At 35.8% G+C, this 23,358-nt stretch overlaps 1 protein-coding gene across 6 annotated transcripts; it reads right to left on the bottom strand.

Annotated features, from left to right (window-relative positions):
* Positions 1-131: 131 nt before the first annotated feature.
* LOC131536777 (uncharacterized) lies at positions 132-23,086 on the bottom strand. 6 transcript variants are annotated; one of them, XM_058769896.1, is made up of 9 exons: positions 22,918-23,051; positions 5,676-7,865; positions 4,819-5,461; positions 3,843-3,967; positions 3,274-3,657; positions 2,449-3,172; positions 2,178-2,327; positions 1,633-1,742; positions 132-1,246 (listed from the first exon to the last, which is right to left on the bottom strand). In XM_058769896.1, exons 3-6 carry the CDS (start codon positions 4,925-4,927, stop codon positions 2,942-2,944), a joined length of 849 nt encoding a protein of 282 aa, XP_058625879.1. In that variant the 5' UTR covers positions 4,928-5,461; positions 5,676-7,865; positions 22,918-23,051; the 3' UTR covers positions 132-1,246; positions 1,633-1,742; positions 2,178-2,327; positions 2,449-2,941. The 6 variants fall into 6 exon arrangements, with proteins under 6 accessions (XP_058625879.1, XP_058625878.1, XP_058625877.1 ...); XM_058769895.1 differs by lacking the exon at positions 22,918-23,051 and having other exon boundaries at positions 5,676-8,755; XM_058769894.1 differs by lacking the exons at positions 132-1,246; positions 1,633-1,742; positions 2,178-2,327; ... (1 more) ...; positions 3,274-3,657; positions 3,843-3,967 and adding exons at positions 8,203-8,355; positions 17,231-18,367 and having other exon boundaries at positions 4,940-5,461; positions 22,918-23,086.
* Between the last annotated feature and the right edge of the window lie 272 nt (positions 23,087-23,358).

The following is a 23,358-nucleotide window of genomic DNA, read 5'->3' as shown; positions in this document are numbered from 1 at the left end:
TTTAATGAATAAACCAGCTGTAGCAAATTTAGCTCAAAAGGGAAATGCATATAAATAATTATGATTAATTACAATTATTTATATCGGCTGACAGTAATAACTGTAGAAGAATTAAATTGCCATCAACTGATCTGTTCGTCCAGCGAACATTCAGTGTAAGTTCATATCAACTCTAAGAAAGGATATTTCCTTGACCACAGAAAATACTTATTAATGTATTAGAGCATGTAGCGAGGGTCAAAATCGTAAAGAGACATTAATTTGCAAGGCAGAACCAGAAACTCATGTAATTTGTGCACACAACTTTTATTAAAATGATACCAAACATGAAGGGGTTAAGATCATGAATTCTTAAGATATAATAAATGCAGTTTGTAAGTCTGGCAACTTGACTTCTTAACACTTCTATGTCAACTTTCAGTGGCCTGGACCATATGCCCAGGGGGATAGGAGGGGGCCTAAGAATGGGTGAAAGGATCGATGAGCAAATGGTCTTTCTCCCAGATCTTCCTGTCAGATTAGAAAGTTTATTGTTTTGTTGCATGGCATGTGTGTTTGCGAGAGTTCCTGAGTTTTGGCTTCACGAGGAGTTAATTTCATAGGGAAATAATTTGACTCCTTACAACAGTAACTTTCACATGATTAAATGAAAAATTCACCAAGACTGACTAACTAAAACTTTATTTAAAAAAAACCAAAAAAAAAACCAAAACACTGGCACAGACAAACACTATAACCTCAAACAGTAGTCCCGTAAGTTACAAACAGTAATTACTCAAATGTATTGCATTATTGTATGTCAGAGACATGAAACACTACTGAAAATGGGGAAAAAACTAACAGCACTAATCAAGTGCAAATGGAAGAATACAAAAAACAAAACAAAACACTGCAGCTGTCTCACAGCCTCAGACATACAACAGGTTTGAAACCGTAATTAGTCAACAAACATTCTCCATTCTTGAATGGCCTTTTTGTATGAGGGGGTTGCATCCTGCTCGTGGATGGCATCTCTCAGAACTTGTGTTTGCAACACAGACAAGAGTGTTGCAAGACACTTTGGATATGTGAGATGGAATGCATAATAATAGGCCAGGAGGTAGAGAGGCCCCTCGTGGAGCAAGTCTTTGTCAAACGTTAGAACTGGGGTTGTACCTACAACCACCATGCAGTTCTCCTCACCAACCAGCAAGACAGGAGTGGAAAATGCGCACCTGTGGATGTAGGTATCTGGATCCTCCGAAGGCTAGAAAACCAAATATAAAAAAATACAGAATTTAGATTACACACACAGCAAAAATCAAAAATAAGATCTGGGTCACCATTCACTTTTACAGAATTTTATTCCTACAATGGAAGTGAATGCTGACCCAGATCTGTTGGATTATGAACATTGTTTAAAATATCTTAATTTTGTGTTCGGCAGAACAAAGAAAGGTATACAAGTTCAAAACAACTTGTGGGCAAGTAAATGACGACAGAATTAAAAATTTTCTATTAACTATCCCTTTAAGTTATTTTTTATGTTGCATGGCCAATTTTACATAGTGCAATTAGGATGGATTTAACCCAGTATTTTATTGAGAGTGTAGGCACCTGTTAATAATTTACCACTACTGATGTAAAACTCACCGTCAGAACGTGAAAAAAAGCCTCACTGATTGGGACCTGTTTCTTCGGTGCTGTAGAGCCAGATGGGAAGAGCAGCAGCAGGGCAGTAAAAACAGCAATGGCATGTTCAACTAGTTAAGGGAAGAAAAAAATATATATATTTATATCAGTATCAGATAGTAGGTCTGTGGGTATAATCTGTACCACTGGTTTCTGATCCTGGAGACCCACTGCTCTGGACATTTTGTATGTCTCCCTTATTTAACAGACCTAATTCAGATCATAAGTTCATTAGAAAAGAGCTCCATGAACTGAATTAAGGGGCTGTTTACAAAACATTGTTTTCAACTCAAAACTGAAAAACTTCTTTTTGAATTGAAAACCACTGATCTATAATAAAGGTTCTCTGAGTTTAGCTCCAACCTTGATCAAACTCACCAGCCTGTAGATTTCTAGTAGGACCTGAAAACAATGATAAGCTTGTTCAGGTGTGTTTGATTAGGGTTGGAGCTGAACTGGACCTTGAGGACCAGAGTTGAGAACCCTAGAATTAAATAAAGCTTTACCTCCATTTAATGTCCTTGGAGGCTTCATGACTTTCTTCATAACTCCATAAAACTGAACCTTGGAGTAGGTTAGTTCTCCCACCTGCCCTTCACCTCAGAAATGTATTGGCAATTGTCTGGCTCAATGATTCTCCGCAGTTCATCCATTGCCTGAAAGAATTATATATTTAGTATTAAAAAAAAAAAAAAACGTTTTTCTGTTTGCAGTTAGGATATGGGATATTTGTCAGTTCATTATACATCTGTCTGAACTATGCTTCTGTGTACCCACATGGTCCAGTTCTTTGAAGCAGGGGTATGCTTGCAAAATTTTTGTTGGTTTGTCTTGCTCCTTCAAAGCATTCGAGTCAATGAAATTTCTTCTGGACTGGAACTCCAGGTCTAATAGATGGGTTACAGCAGCTTTGTTGGGCTTCTTTGCTTTGTACATTTCTTGCAGAGTCCTGTAATGTCTTGCCTGGGTTTTCTGGCTGTCAAGGCTGTTGTCTGGACCATCAGCTACAATTTAGCCATACAATATAATTACTGAACAAGACGCACAAAATCAACAATTCGAGAATGTATTCTACATAAAAATAAGGAAGAATTAGGCGTACATATATTACCAAACATTGTTATTTACTAAATACACTAATACATTTTAAAGTAAGCTGGCCAGACGTGCCACTTCCTGGGGACACGTTCTGCACAGGATTTCTAAGTTGCCTAAAATAACCAGGTGTTGGTTGTTTGCGCTGCGCCTATCGCAAACAACCAACACCTGGTTATTTTAGGCAACTTAGAAATCCTGTGCGGAACGTTTCTTGCCGTGGGGTGCTTGATCTTGAAGGTGGTGACAGATTGACTGTTGACGCGCTGGAATCAGCGTCATAGTCGCTTGCCACTGCAGCAGAAGGTTCTCTGTCCTGACATGCTCTTTTGGAAGGAGGCTGTTTGGCCTTCACGGGACTTCGGATATTTGAAAGTCGCTTCAGGAGCTTTTTGGCAACAGTGTCCTATACAACAGAACAAAAGCATCAATGAATAATTTTGAAGCAATGTCAGCAGCAAAACAATGTTTTTTTTTTTAAATAATTAATTAAATGATGTCACTCACCCACTCATGCCTAGATCCAGTTGACTTATCTTTTATCATAGGGTAGTATTCCACTAACCGTTTTCCCATGGCAATAACTTCATATTTAGTGGGATATTTGTAGTCATCTGAAGACGCTCTTGCAATTGATATCATGTTTGTCATGGTATTTCGGATGAGCCCGCAGAACAGCTCCTTCGATAAGGTGACGTCACCCTCTTTTCCAAGACGCTGCTGTTCAAAGTATGTGCGTCTCGTGTGTTGTAGTTCACTGTCAGTGAAGAGAACATATTCTGGGCTGGGTAACTTTAAAAACTTTGAAGTGCTGGGGTCATCTTGTTTTGAACTGTCAGTATGTTCGTCGTCTGCTGATGAACCTTGGACTTCAACAGCAATGATGTGTCCCTAAAATATAAATATATACATTAATCAAATCAGATAAAGTAATTTATCATTTTATGCAGATTGTCTCACATGTATGTATACATGTTATTCTTCAACCACACCAACTTACATATAAATTATCTATACTGAAATTATGCCCACTAACAGGTTAAAAATATCCAAAATACGTATTTTAAGTTAATTACCTGTTCTTCCTTATGAGTCAAAAGCCAAATGGCTTTGCGCCGCAGGAAGTGCTCAGGACCAGGAAAGAGATCTCGGATATCCTCCCGTGAGAGAGTTGGTAAAATGTCTTCTCCAATGTTAGCAGCTTAGAACACATGAAAATACATTAGTCAGTGTAACTCAGGTATACTTTGTGCACCGAAGACTTCAGATATTGAAAAAAAAAACACACATCCATGTCAATATAGCTAATTAAAATAGTTTATCAAAGAAATTATAATAATTATAATATATGATTAATAAATACAATAGAAGTATTGTTCATTCTTAGTTAATGTTGACTAATGAACCTTATTGTACAGTTTTTTGGGCCTACTATTAGGCTTACAACTATGAAATGGCTGAGTGTAGTGAAAAACAGGCAATAATGATAAAAGATCCTTAACACTTGACAAACTTCTTTTTGTTAGCATCAGTAAAAATAGTAGGTATTATGAAAAAGCAATAAAGAGTCATAATGCATTTAATAACATTGGCTGATGGCAGTAAAACGGTTAATTTTTTGTTCATTATCCAATAATCAATATTAGTGTACACATTTAAATTAAAAAAATTCTTAGTGCATATTGTAACATAAGGATCGATAAGTGCTAAAAATGTTGTGAAATAGTTGACTAATGTCACTGAATACAATAATGAATGAACAGTGTTATCGTCAACATCATAAATGATAATGCCCCAAGGTGATCTCTCACAAAAAATAAATTAAGTTTGGATGGAAACGACATGGAAAGCAAACTGGAAAAGATTTATTAAACAGATCTCAAGAGAAAGAGACTGAACTTTGTAATATGTTCAGTTAACTTAATTTAATTTAATTCGATAGGAACGTGTTTTTTTTTTCTCGGTAGGAAGCATTGCATATTCGATTACAATTCAATTTCAAATACAAGAATTACCATAACAAACAATTAAGTGATTTTAGAAAATACTAACCTTTAAGAGTGGAAATCGCAACCTCGTCGAGTCCATCCATGGTGAAAAACTGGCGGGAGGAGGAAGTGCCTTCGTCTCCTAACTGCAGTTTGGCGCGATGATTGCGCATGCGTCTTAACGTTAAAGGCCCTTTCACACAGGACGCGGAATGCACTGCGCTGCGCTATGAAATCCATTAATTTCAATGGCTTGCGCGGCGCGAAGGCGGTCTACTACTGGGAGATGCAGCTTCTCTTCCCACAGGGCTTGTCCAAAAGCGGAGGCAGCAAGGGTCTCTCCATCACTGTTCCGACCAAAAGCTCCAACATCCACCACCCTAAAAAGATACCTTGCATCCACAACCGCCAGAAGTACAACAGAGTATGTTCCCTTGTAATTAAAATACTGGGAACCTGAATTATGTGGTGCCTGGATTACCACATGCTTCCCATCCATTGCATCCACACAATTGGGGAAGTTCCACCTCTCCTTGAAGCCAAGGGCGATCTCCTGCCAATCAGCAGTCTCTGGTACAGGCAGAAATTCATCCACCAGACTGTCCCAAATGGCCTTGGACACATCTGGCACAATGCCTGCCACAGTGGAGATGCCTACTCGGTAACTAGAAGCAATGGTGGTGTAGGAGTCACCAGTTGCCAGGTATCTGAAATTAATGACATTATAATGTTCAGTAAAATCTAACTATCAGTACAAATAAAACAGCAAAACTTTTAACCACCTCCAATTAAGAAACTGATGTGTGGGTTGGAGTGGGGTAAAGACATGTATGGGGTAATATAGCCTACTGTGTGTGTAGCCTATGAAATAAAATATATTTTTTATTATTATTACATTTTATTTCAATATAAATCACCCACCTCAGACAAATTGCCAGACGCTCCATTGAAGAAACTGGCTCTCTGTAATTTGTATGGATCCTTGAGATTCTAGGTCCGACTCTGCTCAACAAGCTGTCGAACTGCTCCCTACTGAGCCGAAAGTACACCTGGAACCGGTCGCTGTGAGAACGGAGCTCCTTTGCAAGCCTGAATTCCCCAAACTGTTCTCTGGACCTCAGGGTTTCATGCACCCACAGCCTCTTCTTCCTTGCTGCTCTCTTTCTTCTTATTACTAACAGGGCTACTGCTATTGTTCGCTTCTTAGCACGGGACAGATACATGTTTTGCTGCTGACCGAAAGGTGGAACAACAATCCAATGACTAGATATATAGAACTCCCGCTAAAAATGTTGAAAACTCCGCCTACTTCGCTCTGGCGAGCATAGCGCAAATCGCCTTGTATCTGAAGGGCTGCGCTGAACCCAGCGGCAGGCGCAGCTCATGCCGCGTCCTGTGTGAAAGCCCCTTAATGCGTCACAGGGTCAAACCACTGTTGCGCATTGCGCATGCTCAACGCGCGTTTTCTAATTTCCTGTGGTTTTTTTTACGTGTTTGGTTTGGCGTGTAATAATAGTAGTTTTCCAGATGTAACTTAAAACTGCGGTTAAAAGAGACATTTTTCATCGATTTTATACTCAATATGTCTGCTGTTTAGGTACGAAATCTTGATTTTATTTCACCGGAGAAAAATGATTTGGCGCTGCGTCATTTGTTACGTATTTGTGGCTCTTACTCTTAAATCTTTATTGAGTCACATTAATTTTGCACACAGTCGTAGTCCAGATTTCCGCCTAGATGGATGCACTTAAGAGTACGGAGTCTACAACTCTTTTTGGTATCACGTCAGACGAAAATGTCTACATGTCTTATAAAATTGAGGTTCCCAACCTGGCAGAGGGAACTGAACTCATAAACGCAGATGACCTTGTAGACTTTACACCGTATTACAGTTTCAGTCACAAGGACATGACATATGTCCCTATGAAATATTACCTTGGAGATGTGATTGAATTACATAAAGCTTCAAATGTGTGAGAAACTTGTGTGTTCTGTAAATTTGTGTTTTGACTTATTTGAAACGTATAACAAATTTGTTTCTTCTATTTATCATTGTGATGTTAGGTTAGGGTTACAAGTTAAGCTCTGTCAGTAGCATAATGTTGATCGAACCTTTTTTTGAAGAAGAAAAAGTGAAAGTTATTTATTTTTGTGATAATTTACGTTATGCAACAAATGCTGCTGATTGAGCATAACCTGTAATGAACCCAGAATATTGCTTGGGGGACATTTTAATACTCGTGTTAAGTGCTGTCTGTTTTGACAGGGAGAAATCGATTAGATGTGATTGTGCTACAGAAAATTCTGTAATGTTGAATAAGTTGTTGTTGATACAACATTTGCAATATTTATTTTATTTCGATACAAAATAAATCAGAATTAAACCACTTTTTAGCCAAGTGTTTTGTTCACACAAGCAATTTTTCTTAAAATGAATTTTCAAAAACTGATGGACTCAATCATTAAAAAAAAAAAAGAAAAGAAAAATCCTTTCTCAAGGTTCTTGAAATTAGAATTTTTAGGGGTGGTATCAGTCTTAAAATTAGCATAACAATCTAACTGAACATGCACCAATACTTGGGCTTTATAGCTATCACTTGTTTCTAGTAAAATCTTGCTTAAAATGAGTTAACATTTACTTGCCTAGAACGAAGAAGATACATTTTCTTAGATTAAGATTTATAGTCTAATGTGCAATGTGTTTTATAAGACTATTTATCTTTAATGGCAAAAAACAAGACTCATTTTCTAGAAATAAGCTTTTTTTAACTTTCTTAGATTTCAGTTTTTGCAGTGTAGTATTCAACTCCCCACTTTGAGACCGGCTTGAGGAAGTAGTAGTGGAATCGCAAGCCCCAGTAATACAGACCATCTCTCTAGTTGGGATGCAGGTCGTATTCTACAGCTTCCCAGTCATGATTCATGTTAGTTGTTCTTTGGTAAGTGCCCTTTTCTTGAAAGATGATGTAAAAATTGCCAAAAGCTAAGATGTAGTGGTCTCCACCTTGGCAGTTGGGATGAAGGCTGTAAACTACAGCACTGCTGTCTGTCAACAGATCGGTGACTCTGCGGTAAGAATTACCCTTGATGATGTAGAAGTAGCTGTAGAACCTGGTCGAAAAGAATGCACACACATGAGTATAACTTAAGGACATTCCACTGGAACTTATCTTAAGTCATCAGCTCGTAAAAGTTACAAATGACCAACTCAACGCCCAAAGTATCTGACTAAGCTTCCTGTCTGTTCTCCTTATCATCTTATGAAGCTGGATTGAGAACATCTGGCCGTTCTTTGAAGCACAGAATCTTCAATGTTGGTCCTGACCAGTTTACCATAAATAAAGTCAAATAACCAAACAGTACAAAGCACGTGGGATCTGGACATGTTCCAGCACAGACCCCGCTTAACATAAATTACCTTCTGATAAACAAGAATTGACTGACTTACAACTTCGTCTGAGACAAGAAGATCACCAGAGCCACACTACGTGATACTCCTCGTAACCTCATGACCTCAGCTCTGGTCTCCTTGCTTTCCAAAGGAAGGCGCCTCTTTTCTCTTCTTCTCCAAAAGAAACACCCAAAACTTTTATGGACTTTGCTAAAAAGGACAATCCAGGAAAGACTGCTGCTATTAAAGCAATATACTCAAGAGACAAAATATATATAAATGTGGTATTCTATGTTTCGTTTATCTTGCTGTGGTTACTAGAATTTAGGATATTTTAATCTATGACTTAACCCATTTAGGAGGATTACAGGTATTCAATATGACAAATTCCTCATGTTTGATATTGAATTAAACGTTGTTTTGATTGCAATAAAGTGATAAGATGACCCCCAGAGATATATCCCTAGATATAATCAACCAAAAATAACAAAATAACTAAAATATAATAAAATACCTAACTACATAATACTACTATTGTTAGAAATTGCAACAAAATTAAAATAGAAATATAAACTTTTGAACTGCGTGTTTCGTCTGGTCAGAGGAGAACTGGCCCCCCGACTGAGCCTGGTTTCTCCCAAGGTTTTCTCCATTCTGTCACAGAGGAGTTTTGGTTCCTTGCCGCTGTCGCCTCTGGCTTGCTCAGTTGGGGACACTTAATTTCTAGCGATTGTCGCCGATTTGATTGCACAGATACTATTTAAACTAAACTGAGCTAGACAATGACATCTCTGAATTCAATAATGAAATGCCTTTAACTGAAAATTGAGTGTTTGATCTCATCATTATACATCACTGACACTCTATCCTCCAATTTGATACTGTTAAGTGCTTTGACACAATCTGTATTGTAAAAGCGCTATATATATAAATAAATAAATAAATAAAAAAATAAGGATGAATGTTGACTTTTAGCATCATAAGGTACGATTATAACACTTTATAGAAATCTGCTAGGATATTTTCCTCCATGTGACATATTTATGAGCAGATAATGTATGCACGAAAAGGAGTCGTGCTGGGCGGGGCTCTGCCCTACAGAGACAATGTGATTGGATCAGACAGTGAATAGGATGGACTTAATTCTGTCCGATAAAAACAGACACCCCAACTTTGAAAAAAGAGGAAGAACAACGGGGTTGAACGGTTTGAACAACTGGTGAAACTGCAAGGAACGTGGCTGAAAGTCTGGGCGTTGCCCCGATCGTGCTGCAAACATCTGGCTGATCATCTAAAAGACTTCCACACTCTGTCCACGTCTGACCAAAGTAACTTGCAAAGCTGCTGCGTAAGAACTTCAAACTTGTTATTCGCGCGCTACCAGAAAGCCATCAAATCCAAAGGAGGAATCCCGAGTGACGTCACGCGACAACACATCAGCATAAAGTCCAGGACTTCCCTCCAACAACACCTCAAGAAGTACAGCCTTCAACTCAACTTCAACTCACAGCAAGTAAAACAAACAAATCTTTAATTCGCTGAGCTGATTGAATTGAATGAATCGTTAAAAGATAACGATAACCGAGTCTTCTGTTTGTGACTTCCAAGGTCGTTTACTCTCAGGAAAGAGAATAGCTTAACTTTCTTCAAACTGCTTTCATCTTGCCATAACTTGTGTATGTGTGTGTATGTGTTTTGTTTTGTATTGTATCCTAGAATAGTAAATAAACTCTCGATTCATTTTTAATGAATAGTCTGGTGCAGTGATTTTCAAATCTTAAATTATTTGCCATAGATCGTGTTACCTGTTGCTCAGGCAAAATTTCCCAATCAATTCTGTATTATTATCAACAATAAGAAGAATTGCTAAAATATACTGTATTAATACTCGCTGGTCGAGTTGTTAATAAGGTATAAATTATACATTTTGATTAATATCAATTAATCAGATCAAAACCGAATTTCTACGATTTGGTTCCCTAAAGCTAAAATTATAAATCAAAGATAAAGATTAAGATTACGTTACATAGCCATCCTGATGACCAAGGTAATGGTCTCCATCTTGGCAGGCAGGGTGCAGACTGAAAATTTTGAGGTCTGACCCTTCTTTGAAATTACTTGACTGCATATAGCAGCCGAGATCAGAGCGGATTATATAATAGCAGTGGTCCACTCCACAGATGTCAGTACCTTTGGTTTTGCTCTTGGGAATAATGCTTTGCATCATGCCTGAACCTGCAACACAGAATAACCCAAACATTCAATCTCAACACCTAATGGAGTGCTGTTATTTTAGCTTTTCTATAGATTGATCTCACTGATTACCAAAACATCTTTATATATCAGGGTAGAAAATGAAAGCTAACTGATGATATAATAATCATCTAGTAGAAGAAAAACTTTTGTATTTGAAAAAGCACCTCCAATATATACTGTTATTACATAACTAACACTTTTTTCAAACAAACTTGTGCCTTTTGGATATTTATATTGTAGTGATTAGGGTAAAGTTTAGGGTTAACCTTCAAATTTGTGGGCAGAACTTGTGTTGAAATTCCATCAATTTCAGCTTATTCTGTTAAGGCTGATCCTAAGTGCCTATACCTCATGGAATTAACAGTAAGATTAGATTTCCATAGGAACACAACATTTAAATATAGCTTCAAGCAGCAATTAAGGGGCCAATTAAGTGTGAGGTGACAGTGTGAGAACCCAAAGTTTGGTGTGAATATGTCAAAGCTTTGCAAAGATGCAGCCTTAAGCCCAAAGTATACTTCCCTTTTTACGCGTACGCGAGGGTCACCACCACACAATTTTTGAGAGTGCAACAACATCAGATGCTCACACTGACAAGCGCTTATTGAGAAAGAGGGTATGGGAAAGCCCAGCTTTGGTTTAAAAGTGTAAACGTAAGTGTCTTAATATAAACTTCTTGTTTGAACTGTTGTATAAAATCAATATCACATTTAAAGTCATGCTAATTTTTGGAGAAAAAAGGCACTCTAGCTTTGTGTGATATTGATTAACTATATGAAATTATATAAATATATAGATTTTCTGACCCCATGTCTTGAATTATGTGATCATTGTAAAAGCATTTTTAATAGACTGAACCATGCAGTGATAGAACGCACTAGTTTAAACCTTACTAGACTTCATCACCTAATCTTGCCTGCAATCTGTGGATTTGTTTTGTTTGCTTTTCGCGATATACTCGATAATGTCAAATCGCACATCGTTAAAACAAAAATTATGATATTATCGCAGACGATATCGCACACCCCTAGCTGTAGCAATGTGAGTCTTAGTTGGTTAGTCAGGGTTATTTTGTTTTTCAAGACTTTTTAAAAATGTATTTCTTTTATCTGCCTCATTTTATTTTCTTTATTATTGTTCTTTCATTGCAGCTCATAGTCTTCCCAAACAAAAAATTGATCAAAAGCTAATCGAGTTTATAGTTAAGGACATGCAGCCAGTATCTGTTGTGGAAGATGAAGGTTTTCGAGCATTGGTGAACACACTCGACCCAAAGTACAGAATTCCTTGCAGACAAACAACAAAACAACTTATCCAGAAAAGATATAAAAAAGAGAAGCAAGCTCTGAAGGACCAGCTCACCGTACGTCTGAGTAACTAATTGTATTTTCCTGTTTACTATTATTTCCCTTCTATTTCAATATGCTGTGTTTTCTTCTTTTCAAAATGCAAAATGTTAAATTAACGTATTTATAATTTGATTAATCTTGTATTAATCACTATATACTGAACAATGTAGATAGCAATTACTTATTTGTTAATATGACAAATAACAGTGACATTCCATTAGATAACACATGACCTGGTCCATCATTTTTTAATCATTTTGACCAAAAAACATTTTTTATTCATAAAAGTAAAAGGAAAGTCTCGTAACCATTTTAATGATTATTATGATTGTTTAATCATTTATGGAGACATTATAAATATATAAATATAACTTATATAAATATATAAGTTCTGGATCAAAGTGTCTCAAAATGATGGAATGGGTTAAATAATGACATTTTTACATTAATTTCTTTTCAGGCTGTACAAAGTGTTTGTCTTACAACAGACCTATGGACATCTGTTGCCATGGAATCATATATTTCTGTGACAGCACATTATATTACTGATGATTTCTCACTAGAGTCCAAATTACTGGAGGTTGAAAGGTAAGATTTTTTTTTTTGCATGTGTAAATTTTTTTCTGTAATCCCTGAGTAAATCCAGAGCAGGGTTAAGCTGGCCACACACTAGACGATTTTCAAATCTTAACCGATTTTAAAACCATGGGAGACCACAGACATGAAGACAGTTCAACTGATTTTTAGCCTTATAATCCTCTGAACGCGCACACTAGATGATTCGAACAGGCCGCGAGACCACACACTTGAAGATTGTAGGAACGATTTCACAGTGACGTGATCTCATGGACACTCGCGAGATCAAACGTGACTAAACAAATAGAGGATAATCGACATTGTCAGCTGGCTCTCCTGGCGCGGGTTCTGTTTCACAGTGAAAAACAAAGTATACAAAAGAATATGGATGATGTTCTCTGCTTTCACGGCATGTTTGTGGCTGCCAGGTTTCAGCTGTAGAAGCACACAACATCCGGTGAGTGACGCTTGCTCGCTCGCATTGGCTATCGCAGGTATCACGTCAGAGGCAGCCCGATCAATTTGAGTACAGCGATGCTCCGTCTCGATCGGTAGCAGATAAATAATCATAATGACACCACACAATAGAGGATTTTCTGGACAAAAAAATAGTTTGCGACAAGCCGTAAATTGGGCCACACACCCCGATCATTCGGGGGTTCAAATCAGCCTTAAAATCGGGCTTAAAATCCTCTAGTGTGCGGCCAGCCTTAGGCAATGTCAGTCCTGGAGTGCTAATGTCCTGTAGAGTTTAGCTCCAACCATAAACAAACACACCTGAACAAGCTAATCAAGGTCTTCAGAATTACTAGGGCTACAGGCAGGTTTTTTTCAGGGTTGGAGCTAAACTCTGCAGGAAATTGGCACTCCAGGACCGACGTTGCCTACCCCTGATCCGGAGTAAACTACTGTGTATCCTAAATGAGCAGCGTTTGGCTCAAACATTTGAGTGGCCCATCCTTCAAAGGAATACTTGACCAATGGTGTTAATTTGGGGTGGGACCACTGATCACTATAATGGCTGGATTTGTCATTATTTTCTAAACTGTTGTCAGGCAGTGAAGTCACAGGAAGTGTTTGAGCGGCCAAATTACGATTCCCTACCCACTGAGCGAATTATTGACTGACTGTCAAAACCTTGACATATAATCACCCAGTTCTTGGAAAATACTGTAAGCATTAATAAATGTGACCCTGGACCACAAAACCAGTCATATAGCAGGGGTATATTTGTAGCAATAGCCAAAAATACATTGTATGGGTAAAAATGATCCGTTTTTCTTTTATGCCAAAAATCATTAGGATATTAAGTAAAGATCGTGTTCCATGAAGATATTTTGTATATACTCCTACTGTAAATATATCAAAACTTCATTTTTGATTAGTAATATGCAATGCTAAGAACTTCATTTGGACAACTTTAAAGGAGATTTTCTTAATATTTAGAATTGTTTTGCTCCCTCAGATTCCAGATTTTCAAATAGTTGTATCTCGGCCAAATATTGTCTGATACTGACAACTACTGACAACCCATACATCAATGGAAAGCGTATTTATTCAGCTTTCAGATTATTTATAAATCTCAATTTCAGAATGTTGACCCTTATGACTGGTTTTGTGGTCCAGGGTCACAAATAAGAAAATGGTTGAAAGTTTTTTTTTTTTGTCCCTTCCAGATTGAGGGACCTAGTTGGCCAGATTTTTTTTTTCTTACTCGCACTCCTTTAAAAACAAACAAACACATTGGAGACTGAGGCTGTCAGTGTGTTTTACTGTGTGTTCCTTTGAAGAAAATGCTCCACTGATCTCAATATCTGTCTCTCTCTGTATGTCTGTCTCGCTCTCTCTCACAGGTGAGTCAGCAAAAAAACAAAAATATGGATATCATCTCTGAAGTGAAAATGTACCTCTGCCAGCCAAATGTCAACAGAATGTCTTTACCATTGTACTTCTGGCACGAACAAGGACAAAAGTTCCCAAACTTGCAGACTCTGGCAAAAAAATACTTGGATATAATGGCAACATCTGTGCCAAGCGAGCCTGTATTTTCAAAGTCTGGTGAGCTTATCTCAAAAAGACGCTCCTGCCTGAAGAGCTCTCAGGTGAAATGTATGATGTTCTTACACTACAATATGCAACTGGTCTAGGCCTATGTGATGTTGGATCAATTTGTACCCTGCTCTGAGTGTTGTTTTTAATACAAAGTGTACAGTATATGTGTAAAGTGAGTCTGTTCATGAGCACAAGGCTTTTAAAATTTAACAGGAATTTGTTTAATTTAGCATGTTTAAAACTGTACAGTTTTATGACACTGGATGAAATATGTACTTCACACTGATTGTTTTGTTACATTTCAGAAGTTTTGTGGCTTGAATGCAAGATTAGCACTGCACTAATTGTAGAAAGTAGACAACAGAGGATTGTATTAAAAATGTATTAATTTTTTTAAATACTGAATTTAATAAATCCAAATGTATGGTTATAACCACTGAGCTGTACAGCATTTTTATTTATGTATGTATCCGAGCATGCATGCATGTATGTATTTAATAATTTATTCATTTTTAAAATTAATTCATATTCATTTTAGTTCCAGCACACCTATCTAAATATCAAGTGCTCATGAAGATTTAAGTTAGCTGGTGTGTGTTTGATCAAGAGCTCACGATATTTCTGATAGGAAGTAAGGTCTACAGTGTGAATAGCTTCTAGCTGTTACGACATAAGGCGACAACGGTCGCGTCCTGTGTAGACATGGTGTTAGTGTAAAAAAAAAAAAAGAATTGAAAAAAACAGAGAGGAATCGATTCCTGGATTTCGGAATCGGAATCGATTCTAAAAATTCCGGAATCGAACAGCCCTACCAAACACTGCAGCTGACTTTGGATTCACCTGAGACAGCCTCTGAGGAGAAATGGTGCGTCTTTGCATAAATAACATAATTTGTTAATATATCATAATTTTCAAAGTGCAGCATAAGTTTCACTTTTGTTCATGCCAATGTTCTAGTTTAAGTGTAGAAATCTAGAATGTATTTTGTTTTATGATTATGTGATATAATTAGTGCTGGGCAACGATTAATCGCGATTAATCGCATCCAAAATAAAAGTTTTTGTTTATATAATATATCTGTGTGTACTGTGTATATTTATTATGTGTATATAAAGACACACCCATACAGTATATATTTTGAAAATATTTACATGTATATATTTATATTAATATAATTAATATGATATATAAATATATTTAATATATAAACATAACACATTTTCCTTAAATACATACATACATGGGTGTGTATTCATATATACATAATAAATATACACAATACACACACATATATTATGTACAAAAAAACTTTTATTTTGGATGCGATTAATCGCGATTAATCGTTGCCCAGCACTAGATATAATGTATAATATATATTATGTTTTAGGTCAGCCAATGCTACCATTCTTCTGGAAAACTGCTCTTCAAAGAACAGTCATCAATCGGGTAATTTGCACACAGAAATGTTTTTTGAATAACATTCAATTACCCAGGTTATCTTATTTTTTATTCAGTTACTAAATCTTCAAGATAGCACTTTGACTAGCTTAGATTTTTTCCTATTCTTAATGAAGTAGGCCTAGCGACTGTATTGCACACGATGTAGACAGCAGTCGCAAGAAATTTATCATGAATAAATGTTACATAAAACACATAAAATAAAATAGGCCTACAAGAAAACATTTTTATCCATCCCACAGTCTTGTAAGTCCATGAACTGATCATCTTTTTTTCCATAAAATTTGTATATTATTATTGGTTATATGTTTATATATGTTTATTGTTATGTCTATCATTTTTTTCCCTTTCATTTCGATCTCTTAACGTTCTATATAGTTTTGTAAATTATAGCCTACTGTAAATGCTCGATATGCCAGTAAAGCTTTGATTATACTATATGACTTACGGGAATTTTTACTGGAAGTGCAGTTTAAAGATTGAATTTAACATATATTTCAGCTAATTAATAGACTATAATTATAAATACTACAGTGTTTTGTTGATGAATGAATCATTTGCGTAGTTTCATTGTAAATGAAAACACAGCACACTAATTTATCGTCACGTACCGGTGTAAATATAATCATAAAGTCAAAAGTTTATTGGCATAATTGTCAGGCGTTTACAGTTTTTGGACTGCTAGCATAATTATGCAATACTAGCATAATTATACAGAACATTAATTAGGTAAAGTGATACATGAATTGAGAGGGAAATAAGCATATATAACAATAAATGTAAAAGTATAGCCCTAACCAGTTAATATTAAGATATTATATTACAGTTTAATAATAATAATATACATTTAATACTACTAATAATATACATTTAAATAAAAAGACATGGTCAGTTAATAGGGCTGTGCGATTCATCGAAAAACGTGTGTAACTTCAGCTTCGAAATGACAGACAATGAACAAAAAAGGTAATTTGCAAGAGCTGCGTCACAACGCATATCAAGAGCTCCTTTATCGGTTCTGCTTTCAGTACTGGAGAATAAAAGATACATTCTTAGATGATTTTATTAGTACATGATAATAGTTTCTATTGTTTTTTTTTCAGCAGGGTAACGATACTCATACTGTGCTGCACATTATTGACAATATTGAGCTGAAGCTTGACTTTGCAAATTTAAAATCGCAAATCAAATTGCAATTGCAATATCTGTCAAAAAAAAAAAAATCGCAATTTGATATTTTCCCCCAAAATCGCACAGCCCTCTCAGTTAACGGATTTACAAAACTAAGATGGATAAAAATGTTTTATCCATCTCTGATAATCCCAGGTTTATATGGTCAGGCAGGTTTGTTTAAATATAATAAGGGGGTGACTGTTATCTCAGCCACGGTTTACCTCCTTACACTGTGGTGACATGTTGCTGAACACATAGGTGTCATTATAGGCATCCTGACTCCACGTGTGATTGGCAGCAGCGGCATGATGACCTTGGTCATAGGAATGTCCATACTTTTTCTTGCTCTCAGGTGTTGAGTTGATTGAATTAATTGAACCATCCGGTTTGAAGACACTTTTTTTCTTCTCACATTTTTTAGCTAAAATACTCCTGTTCAATATCTCATACACCCATGCAGCATTCTTGGTTTGATTGTTGTATAACACAACATAAGATGTTTTTTTACTCATTGTAGTAAGTTCAGGAACTCTGTCTATTAATTTATATGGAGGTCTGGAATTTGAAACTATGTCTTCACTAGAGGTTGACTCATCACTAAACAAGACTGAGAGTGGGATCCGTATGTAGTTGGTTGGAGAATTGGATTTGTTTGGGCTTTCACTTTCCAACCTTTTATCCTTTTTTGCAACATGGCCTGTTTGACTGGGTTTAGATGCACTGGAATCTCCTCCATAATGCTGCTCAACTCCCCCAGTTGATGTCAATTTGTTTGGTTCAGCTTTGTCTTTAGATGATCTGTCTCCTGGGTTTTCTTCCATGTTGCATCTTGGATTCTTTTCTTCACCTTCCATTTGTTCCAGGTTATCATCCAAATTCATCTGCCCAAACTTCTGGTCTAAAATTGCATCCTCCTTCAGATCAGATTGTGCTTTTCTTTTACACTCATCATAAACCCAACCTTTTACCAGCTGCGTCATTATAGCAAGAGCCCGGTGTCGTCTGTCTTCTGAGGTTATATCCATTGGTTCCGTTTTCTCCCAAACTCGTTTAATGTCATCAGCTGTCCAGCAATCACCATGCTCCTTTTTGATGTCACATTCCTCTTCAATATTTTTTTCAATTTCATTTAAGAACACAATCTCTTTCAAATATGATAACACATCCATAGCTATGTCAAGAGTGGTTTTAATATTTCCATTAGTTTCTGGAAGTCGTGGTGTAGACATCTTGTAAAAACAAAACTGATGCAACAGAAATTTAAGAACAAAGTGCTCTTGCCTCAGACTTCTGTTATTACTACTTCAAGGTCTTCAAGAATCTTCTGTTCAGGCTGAGTTAATTTAACATGTACACTTCTATAAGGGGGAAAAATAAATTTAAAATTAAAATCCTCCTTAGTTTGAGACTTAAAGAAATGGAAATATAATTTATTGTCCCCAAAGGAGAAATATTGACTCGTTATCCAACATTTTTGCAGTACCATTTATTCATAATTGGGTATCATTTTAAATTTAGTGATTCTGATTCTGCTTATTGATTAAGATTCTTATAAAAAGATCTGTTTCAGTATGTAAAAAAAAAAAAAAAGTCAATGTCAAAAAGAAGTCTTTTGCAAAACATGTTGCTAGTGAATACCATAAACAAAAAACAGCAGTCTGCAGAACACTTACACACACTGCCGAGGCCACAGGCTGACCTGGGTGGGCATAGGCCCACCCACTTTCAGCTGTGGCCCATCCAATGAGAAGTTGGTAATTTTCCAAATAATAATAATAAACGTCTTATTTCATTATAAATTTACATATTTATTTTAAAAAATATTTTTAACATGAGTTTTCTGGGTCAATTACAGGCAGTTTCTTATTTTACCCTCTTCCTATAGGTGCATATCATACTAACAAATGTTGATTCATCAGTTTCTGTTAGTACCACCCACAATGCTATGTTTACAACGTAAGAATATAATAGTAGGCTAAAATGCACACATTTAAAAATAGTGTTGAAACAAACATCAGTCAGTCTTTAAAAATTATATATATTAAATATCCCAAATGAAACTTAAGTCTTAGCAACGAATCCAGACTGCCTACAAATGAAACCAGACCACCTGCGGATGATGGATTTATAGATCGGAAACTTCTGAGCCAAGCGTGTTTAAAGCACCATTTTAGCATAGGTACAGTGTTTGGTGGTGGTGACTCCAGGAAGGTTAGAGTTCTGGAAAATGGTGGCGCTGGAGACTAAATGGTTCCTGATGGTTTTTACACCAAATTCTAAACATTAGTTCTTAAATCTTTTGCAGTTAACATGTGTCTCTTTTTCTCCACCTGATATTTCTGACCCCGCTGACCCAATGAGCATTTTGCTGTCCAATGATCATGTCTTAACTTTGCAATTTCTGTTTTGAATATTTCTCATGGGGATTTAAGAATTTTTGACTTTTCAGTCTGAGTTAAACATATTTTTCTGGCTCATTTTATCGGTGAAATGTGCTTGGAAAAAAAATATCATCAGAATATCAACTTGCATAATAATTATGTATGTGATATACACTGCCATTCAAAAGTTTGGGATCAGAACGGTTTTTTTAAAGTAGTTTCTTATGCTCATCAAGGCTGCATTTATTTGATCAAAAATACAGGAAAAATGTAATATTGTGAAATATTATTACGATGTAAAATAACATTTTTCTATTTTAATATACATTAAAATCAAATGTATTCCTTTGATGCAAAGCTGAATTTTCAGCATCATTACTCCAGACTTCAATGTCACATGATCCTTCAGAAATTATTCTAATATGCTGATTTATTATCAGTGCTGGAAACTGCCGTGCTGCTTAATATTTTTTTGGAACCTGTGATGCTTTTTTTCAGGATTCTCTGATGAATAAAAAGTTAAAAAGAAGAGCATTTATTTAAAATAGAAATATTTTCTAACAATATACACTACTGTTCAAAAGTTTGGGGTCAGTAAATTTTTATTTCTTTTTTTGAAAGAAATTAAAACTTTTATTCAGCAAGGATGTGTTAAATTGATAAGAAGTGATAGCAAAGATTTATATTGTTAGAAAAGATTTATATTTTGAAGCAGTTTCCAAACAAATATTTGGCAGCACAACTGTTGCCAGCATTGATAATTCTTATAATAAATCAGCATATTAGAATGATTCCTGAAGGACACTTTAGTCCGCAATGGCTGATGGAAATTCAGCTCTGCATCACAGAAATTTAAAGTATATTAAAATAGAAACCAATATAAATTTCTATTTTACAATATAAAATAGAAATTTATATTGTAATAACATTTTGCAAGATTACTGTTTTTTTCTGTATTTTTGATCAAATAAATGCAGCCTTGATGAGCATAAGAGACTTCTTTAAAAAACATTACAAGTCTTACTGATCCCAAACCTTTGAACGGCAGTGCATATATATATATACAGGTGCATCTCAATAAATTAGAATGTCGTGGAAAAGTTAATTTATTTCAGTAATTCAACTCAAATTGTGAAACTCATATATTAAATAAATTCAATGCACACAGACTGAAGTAGTTTAAGTCTTTGGTTCTTTTAATTGTGATGATTTTGGCTCACATTTAACAAAAACCCACCAATTCACTATCTCAACAAATTAGAATATGGTGACATGCCAATCAGCTAATCAACTCAAAACACCTGCAAAGGTTTCCTGAGCCTTCAAAATGGTCTCTCAGTTTGGTTCACTAGGCTACACAATCATGGGGAAGACTGCTGATCTGACAGTTGTCCAGAAGACAATCATTGACACCCTTCACAAGGAGGGTAAGCCACAAACATTCATTGCCAAAGAAGCTGGCTGTTCACAGAGTGCTGTATCCAAGCATGTTAACAGAAAGTTGAGTGGAAGGAAAAAGTGTGGAAGAAAAAGATGCACAACCAACCGAGAGAACCGCAGCCTTATGAGGATTGTCAAGCAAAATCGATTCAAGAATTTGGGTGAACTTCACAAGGAATGGACTGAGGCTGGGGTCAAGGCATCAAGAGCCACCACACACAGACGTGTCAAGGAATTTGGCTACAGTTGTCGTATTCCTCTTGTTAAGCCACTCCTGAACCACAGACAACGTCAGAGGCGTCTTACCTGGGCTAAGGAGGAGAAGAACTGGACTGTTGCCCAGTGGTCCAAAGTCCTCTTTTCAGATGAGAGCAAGTTTTGTATTTCATTTGGAAACCAAGGTCCTAGAGTCTGGAGGAAGGGTGGAGAAGCTCATAGCCCAAGTTGCTTGAAGTCCAGTGTTAAGTTTCCAGAGTCTGTGATGATCAGCAATGTCATCTGCTGGTGTTGGTCCATTGTGTTTTTTGAAAGCCAAAGTCACTGCACCCGTTTACCAAGAACTTTTGGAGCACTTCATGCTTCCTTCTGCTGACCAGCTTTTTAAAGATGCTGATTTCATTTTCCAGCAGGATTTGGCACCTGCCCACACTGCCAAAAGCACCAAAAGTTGGTTAAATGACTGGTTAAATGACTGGCCAGCAAACTCACCAAACCTGAACCCCATAGAGAATCGATGTCAAGAGGAAAATGAGAAACAAGAGACCAAAAAATGCAGATGAGCTGAAGGCCACTGTCAAAGAAACCTGGGCTTCCGTACCACCTCAGCAGTGCCACAAACTGATCACCTCCATGCCACGCCGAATTGAGGCAGTAATTAAAGCAAAAGGAGCCCCTACCAAGTATTGAGTACATATACAGTAAATTAACATACTTTCCAGAAGGCCAACAATTCACTAAAAATGTTTTTTTTTATTGGTCTTATGAAGTATTCTAATTTGTTGAGATGGTGAATTGGTGGGTTTTTGTTAAATGTGAGCCAAAATCATCACAATTATAATATTTAATTCAGAATTTAGTGTTTGATAACTTCAATTTCTGTATATTTCTGCTAAGGGGCACAGGTAAATATGACATTTATTATAATGGGTTTATGTGAAGATTGTTTTAAGTTCACTTAAATATGTATAATGTCTAATGTTAAAATTTATATCTCTCAAATATACTGTAATACTAATGGCTATAGTCAGTGGTTAAATATTGGGGGCATTTTATAGAGACATCAGTATATTGGTATCAGTGTTAATTTGAAGATTGAATGTGAAATTATTGCAATATAAAAGTATATTTAAAAACTTTGTTGTTAGGTGGGATTAATTGCAATTAATTTTAAAAAATAATGTGCGATTAATTAATTAAATAATTTTTTTTAATCGATTGACAGCACTAATATTATATATATATATATATATATATATATATATATATATATATATATATATATATTACAGTGGTAATAAGGTTACTAAAAAGGAAAACTTGACTGACTGTTTCATTTCCACCAAATGCATGGATCCAATAAATTGGTGCATGTTTTTTTCTTTCTCAGACTATTTTTACAAAGATATTTTGACAATTTTCATGTACTTTGAGGTGGTTTTCATTTAATGTGCTGATCTGCGAGCCTTCAGCAAAACACAATCACATAAAACCAATGTCAGTACTTTTAAAGAAAAATGTAAGATGGTCTTAAGAAAATATTTGAGAACTTCCTAAGAATTTTTCAGGAATTGCACATTCTTATGAACTTTATACTTGATCTTCATTTTTTTAAAAATTAATTCTTTCATTTTTCTTAATGTTTTTATGAATTTGTTTATTCTTTGAACCATTTTGTGAATCATGGACTTATAATTAAGAGCTTGTATAATTAAGAGAGTAAATCAATGTCTTAAAGTCAAAACCCATCGTGATCACCAATATTATCCAAGAAAAAGGTTATGTGTTCAGTGTTCATATTTATAAATGTCAGAGATACAACAGACTAACTATAAAAAACAAAGTACAGCTATAACAAACTAAACGCTTACCTAAATGTCTGTCTCACTTTGGATGCCTTAAGGACAACTGTCAATAAAATTCATAAACACAAGAGCATTGCATAAAGCATATATTATTTGATATTAGAATTATGTATTATCTTTGAAGTTCACAAGTTTTTTTCTTCTTAGTGAAAGAATAGCCTTATATACTAAACCAATTCCTTAACCACACCTTCTTTCACACATGAATCTTACACACCCAGTACAGCTTAGATGTACTGAGGTTACAATAATATGCTCTAAACAATAGTTTTTTTGTTTTTTAATTAATGATGCTGCTTGTTTTTGCAGATCAAGTTTTCTTGTCACCATAGTAAAATTGAGCCTACAATAGCAATTAAGACATCAAATATGTTTGCTCATTGTTTTATGATTCACTTGTCACCATAGTAAAATTAAGCCTTAAATAGCAAAGTGTTTGCTGTACAC

This window comes from Onychostoma macrolepis, chromosome 03 (genome assembly GCF_012432095.1).
Source record: "Onychostoma macrolepis isolate SWU-2019 chromosome 03, ASM1243209v1, whole genome shotgun sequence".
Lineage (NCBI taxonomy): Eukaryota > Metazoa > Chordata > Actinopteri > Cypriniformes > Cyprinidae > Onychostoma > Onychostoma macrolepis.
The sequence above is the reverse complement of the archived record's forward strand: the minus strand, read 5'-3'. Positions and strand labels throughout refer to the sequence as shown.

Bases quoted from the DNA above. Each gene is read 5' to 3' on its own strand.
- LOC131536777 (XM_058769892.1), bottom strand. From the start codon at position 18,238: ATGTCTACACCACGACTTCCAGAAACTAATGGAAATATTAAAACCACT. The intron at 7,866-17,230 runs GTAAACCGTGGC...CTTTTCGACCAG, and splicing joins TGTCACCACAGTGTAAGGAG to GTTCTACAGCTACTTCTACA.